The 6,000-nt window shown below is 42.0% G+C and overlaps 1 protein-coding gene across 4 annotated transcripts in view; it reads right to left on the bottom strand.

Moving 5' to 3' along the window:
- LOC122564867 (ras-specific guanine nucleotide-releasing factor RalGPS1-like) overlaps positions 1-6,000 on the bottom strand; it is a 706,864-nt gene that overhangs the window by 127,960 nt on the left and 572,904 nt on the right. For all 4 annotated transcript variants that reach the window (XM_043720237.1, XM_043720241.1, XM_043720239.1 and 1 more), the window contains one exon: positions 2,989-3,056. In XM_043720237.1, the coding sequence (XP_043576172.1) occupies positions 2,989-3,056 (68 nt within the window). The remainder of the gene's footprint in view (positions 1-2,988; positions 3,057-6,000) is intronic.

Below are 6,000 nucleotides of genomic sequence, written 5' to 3'. Positions count from 1 at the left end.
TCTCCAGCTTCCTCATTTCCCCTCTCCCCACCTTTTCTCAGTCCCAATCCTCGGACTCAGCACCGCCTTCTTGACCTGCAATCTTCTTCCCGACCTCTCCGCCTCCACCCCCTCTCCGGCCTATCACCCTCACCTTAACCTCCTTCCACCTATCGCATTCCCAACGTCCCTCCCCCAAGTCCCTCCTCCTTACCTTTTATCTTAGCCTGCTTGGCACACCCTCCTCATTCCTGAAGAAGGGCTTATGCCCGAAACGTCGATTCTCCTTCTCCTTGGATGCTGCCTGACCTGCTGTGCTTTTCCAGCAACACATTTTTAAGCTCTGATCCCCAGCATCTTCAGTCCTCACTTTCTCCGATATAAAAATGCAGGCATTTTGCAAATTGGAGACAGAGCAACTGCCATCGAAAGAGACCCATGAAATTAGGAAACACTATCAAAGGTACCTTTCCATATGAAACATACTCGTAGTAAAAAGAAAGGATATGAACAAGGGAGATCTTCAGCTGGAAGAAGACAGACACTGGAGACAACATCTGTTGTATAGTTTTGAAATTAAGTTGATGCAGTTTTAATAAGAGTTTTATTGGAACAGTGCATTGTTATAGAGTTGAAGGCAGGTAATAAGCAGTTAAGAGAAAGGGGACTTAGAGTTGTGAATAGTTGTTTTTTAATGTTCACTTTGAGAGCTAAAGAGTAAATTGGTATTATTTCCATCAAATAATGGAATGGGAGAGTTCTCTATCACTGATTTCAACAGATTATGAGGCAAAGTGAGCTTTTCTTGGTGTTTGGTTTAATTAGCAGAAGGGTTCACCGCCGTGTTGTAACAATACTTTGACTTCAAATTTTCCATTCTTGTTTTCAAATCCTATCCCTGGCCTTGCCTTCCTCTATCACTGACTTGTTCCCCAACTTAACAATACCATGAAGCACTCTGTGTTTTCCAAGTTCTGGCGCTTTGTGAATCCCTGATGTTGTCATCACTCTATTGGTGACTGTACCATCAGGAGCCCAGCCCCCCCATATCTGAAATTCACTACAACAATCTTTGTATCCCTCCATTCTCTTTTGAGATACTCAATATAGTCTACCTCTTTGACAAAGCTCCTGGGCATCTGTTCTCTTAACTCTTTGTGCAACTCAACGGTCACATTTTGTTCCATAAAGCTTTTTTGAATGTTTTACTACATTCAAGGTGCTATATGAACGCAAGTTGCTGTTGCGGCAGAGCTTTGACAGGAACAAAATCCAATAATTTGGGTGGTGAGGTGAATGCAGATTGTTTTCACGGACCTTAATTACATGATATTGTAAGGAAAAGATGCAGGTAGCATGGACGATGAATTAAGAAAGGCTCAAATTCCAAAGATGAGCTCCTATTGCTCAAAGCTCTGTGACAAATGCCATCTCTTTGAATGCTATCTCGTGTAAAATTATAGCACGGGGCACATTTTTTTGTGGAACTACTGCAATTCTGCCAAGAACTCATGTTGGCAGTGAGTTTCTGAGCTGACATGAACAGTCATAAATCTGTCACTCTGTCCACTGTAAGTTCCTGGAGTGAGTATCTTCTCAATCCCCAACTGGATACATTGGCTCTTGGATTACAGAGCTCAACCCATCCCAGCCGATCTCATGAACCAGGATTAGCATCTGAAGCAAGCCAGGCCCTGCAGTCAGCTTGCAAACATCTGGAAATCAGGCTTTTTTTGCTTTTGATTTTTAATTTTATATGTAAATAAATCTTTTGTTGAAAGCTCAGCAAATTGGCAGCGACAAGGCAGCGCAAAGACACAGGGCTCAATATGACTTCCCAAAACATGAGGTTTATAGCAAGATAGGCAAAACCACAAACCGCAAGCCATAAGTTCCACTTTACAGTCCTCTTTTGTACAAACTACCAATCAGATGGAAACAGTTGCTTGCAATAAGTAGTTAATACCTGGACTAAACATAAGCCCTGAAGTCTCAGTGACAGGAAATTAATGCATGGCAGTAATAATGTCTCCTATTGATGGTGATGGCTTTCTTCAGCACCTGCTCCCATTCAAACATTTAATGATTTACTTCCACTGAGAGGTACCTCCATCAATTAACAGATAGCCTTTGTCCTTGAGCGGCCATGCAACTGGCTCAGAGTAAAGGGAATCAAACGCAATTGCCCCAACTAGGAACTGACTCACGCCTGACCAGGAATTATTAAACGGGCGCAATAAAAGCTGCAATTTAAGTGACACTATAAACCATGTAAGCAAGCACAAGTGCTACTTAAATCCCCATAGGCTTCCTCTATTAACCTATATTCTTATTACTTACTGCAAACCACCCATTACAACTGAGACTATGTACACACATCAGTCACAAAACTTACAGCAATGCTAACAGTACTTAAATCCAATGTGATAATTACTTTGATTGATGTCATTACTGTAGAAATTGCTCTCTATGACTTCCAGGAAGGCGTAATTAAGGAATTATTTTGCAGTTGGTTGCGGAAAAGTCACAGGGCCACTTCGAGCATGGCAGAGAGAAAAAAAAAGGCCTCGTGTAGAAAATCACTTCTTATTCCTTTTTGCTAGATTGCTAAATCTGTCTGTGTACATAACAAATGATTGTATTTGAATCTTATGTATCACAGACCAGGTACGTACCGTTCAGCAAACAATTGACCTTTTGTTGTTTATCTCAAGCAGCATGAATACATTTGCAAATCAGCCAAGAGAAAATCCATGTCTGTTTATCACACTGCTCCTTGATCCTATTTCAATCAAAACACATTTGTTGTAAACCCAATTGCGGCAAAGTACCAATTTCTGCCACTAAGGCAGACAAAGGCGCATGGCTAAAATAATCCTGGCTGCATTTAGCCAATACTGTGTGCGTGAAATACCAAGTGGAAATTCACAGGCAGTAACTTGTGTCATGGTGTCTTCAGCTCTTACACAGAAATCCAAGGGGATTAATTTCTGAAATGCTTTTTCTTACCTGCCAGGTCCTCTCTGGAGGAGACCAGACGGGGTGAACTGTTCCCTGGTTCTATCTTCAAAGATAATCTATACATCAAGTGAAAGAGAGAGGAAACAAAAACACAAGGCTTCAGTTAATCTGTGTGGGCTCATTGATCACAGAAAGGAAAACAGAAAATGTTCAATTTTCCTCTACGGATTAAGCAGGAAGCACACTTTTTTCTCTCAAAGCGTAGATGATTGTAAAGACAGTTGTTGGTCTTTGTGACATCAGGCATAAAACACACATCTGATCTCAATTGTCCCAGTAGGAACAAGGGTAATCCTGTGAGAGCTACAGAAATAGTTCAGAAGATGATGATAGATAGATGATACCAGTGGTTGAGAGATTTAGTTTTGGTTGAATAACTTCTTTTCAAACCCAATAGTAATCACAAACCTGCCATCTAAACAAGGGCTCTACACAATCCAAAAAATGATGTACGTAATGTTGCTTCTGAGAAAAGTTTCACACATTTGTGCTGCTCTATGTATTCCTTCATGGATGTCCCTCCCCCTCAGTGAGAGAGAGAGCCTTCAAACTCTGCACTCAGGGGCTCTCACTCCACTCCCAGCCCTGGGCTCACACTTTCACAGAAACTTGTGAACTCCTTCAAAAAGGTGTACAAGCTTTCAGGGGGATCACAGCACCCAGTTTAAGAGCCGCTGATTGATGCCTCAGTAAAGGAAAACCCATTCATCTCTCTTCTCTCTACACGTTATATATAACGCAGAAAGTTACTTCTCTGAGGAGACTTTCTGAAATATGGGAAGCCTACTGTCCTTTCTCGAGATGTGAAAAATATTTCTATTTCTTCATGATTAACCACTTGGCACAGCAATGTCACTCTTTAAATGTCATAACTATTCAAGTAATGATTTTTTTTTCTCCTGTGACCTTTGCGTATATGAACAAATCATTATGGTTCAAAACCTACTTAAAGAATCATATGATTACAGTACAGGAAGCCACAAAGCTAACTGTATTTGTGCCAGCTCTCTGCACAATCAGCTCATCTAGTTCCACTCCCAGTACCGTCCTGTAATTTCCCCCTTTTCAGATATCCATGCAATTCTCTTTGAAAGCTGTAATCGAGTTTGCCTCCACTACGTTCTCAGCAGTGCATTCCAGATCCTAATAATCTTCCTCAAGATAGCATCATTCCTTTACCTGATCACCTTAAATCAGCGTCCTCTGGCTCTCAACCTTTCTGCCCATGGGAATGGTTTCTCCCTGGCCTCTCTAGCCAGACCCCTTTTGATCTTGAACCCCTCTATCAAATCTCCTTTTAATCTTCTCTTCTACAAGGAGAACAGTCCCAGATTCGCCAAGCTATCCATGCAATTGTACATACAACAGCTTGGAACATCTACTGCAAATGTACATATAATAGCTAGGAACGTTTATTGCAGTTGTACACATAGCAGTTTGTAAAGTCTGTTGCAGTTGTACACATAGCAGCTTGGAACATTAACTGCTTTTGATTTTGTCCCTACCTCTTGAATGCAATGGCTTGTGTTGGGCTGTAACAATAAGAAGTTGGCTTGCCCAGTTTATAAATCCACATGTGCTAGCTCATTCTGAGATCTGGTGTGAGTGCATGTTGTGGTGAGGTCTCAAGCTTGACAGCAGTTTAACTGACTGGGAGAGGCATCAGAGCAAAGTCCAACACTGTCCTCACTTTTTTTTAAATCAAGCTCAATGGATGGTCCTGTAGGAATAAGGTCACCAACCCTCCAGAATTGAACTAGAATTTCCCTGAATATTTCAGTCCTGATGATGAGTCACTTGGACCTGAAACAGTAACTCTGCTTTCTCCCCACAGATGCTGCCAGACATGCTGAGTTTTCCAGCAATTTGTCTTTGTCCCATTTGTATGTATGCCATATCTCACAGGTGTGGTTCAGCAGCCCACCCCTTCTATTGTTTCCCACCAGTCCCAAGCCCCTGCACGGATTAAGGAGGATGAAACAACAGACACATAGATACCAGAAATGCAGGCCTTTGAGCTGCTGCTGAACAGCACTGGGCTGTCAAAGTTTCTTAAAATACCATGAAGGCCATGTCTTAATGAGAACTCTAACAGACCTTCCAATCTATGGAGGCTCTCAGCCCAGAACCTTGCCTAAGTTTCTTTGATGCTTCACCTTTGGACCATACAACCATAAAACATTGAAGAAGTGGATCATTCAGCCCAGTGAATCTGCTCTACCTTTCAGTGAGAACATAGTGGATCTGAAACCCTCAATTCCATTTTCTTGCCTTTTCCTTCTAACCCTTGATTGCCTTTGCCAAGTAAAAGTCTGATGACCTCAGCCTTGAATTTAGTAAATGATGCAGACCCACTAACCCAACAGATTCACTCCCTTCAGAAGACATCCCTCCCTATCTCTCTCCCAACTGGGCAGCTCTTCTCAGATTATTGTCTCTGCTCCTAGATTGTCCCATAAGAGGAATGATTTCTCTGCATCTTCTCTGTCAAGCCCTCCAGGTATTTTACGTGTTTCAATAAGGCCTTTTCTCAATCTTCTAAACTCCAGTGAGTACAAACCCAAGCTACTCAACCGCTCCTCATGAGAAAATCCCTCCATTTCAGGATGGACAGAGTGAACCATCTCTGGACTGCCCCCAATGCCTGTATACCTTTCTTTGGATAAGAGGGCCAAAATTATTGACCGCCTTCTAGGTGCAGTCTAACTCACGCCGTCTATAGTTTTATCAAAACCTCCCGAATTGAATACTCCATCCACTTTTAAAAGTAATGCTGATGGGAGATCAGAATTGTGTCCTCTTGTCTCATGGAAAGGCCTACGCCAGACCTGAGCATACTTTAGTAACAAGTCCAAACATGTAACTATGGGGAAGTGTCAGAGGAGTATAAACATCGGCAGAGCCCAAATAAGCCCAAATGATTTGCGCCTAAGTCAAAGATTGCATGTAATACACAAACCGGATTGAAAGCAACTCTTTCTTCCCTATTTTGTAAATCAA

Source organism: Chiloscyllium plagiosum, chromosome 30, assembly GCF_004010195.1.
Source record: "Chiloscyllium plagiosum isolate BGI_BamShark_2017 chromosome 30, ASM401019v2, whole genome shotgun sequence".
Taxonomy (NCBI): Eukaryota; Metazoa; Chordata; class Chondrichthyes; order Orectolobiformes; family Hemiscylliidae; genus Chiloscyllium; species Chiloscyllium plagiosum.
This window is presented reverse-complemented; position numbering and strand designations above follow the sequence as displayed.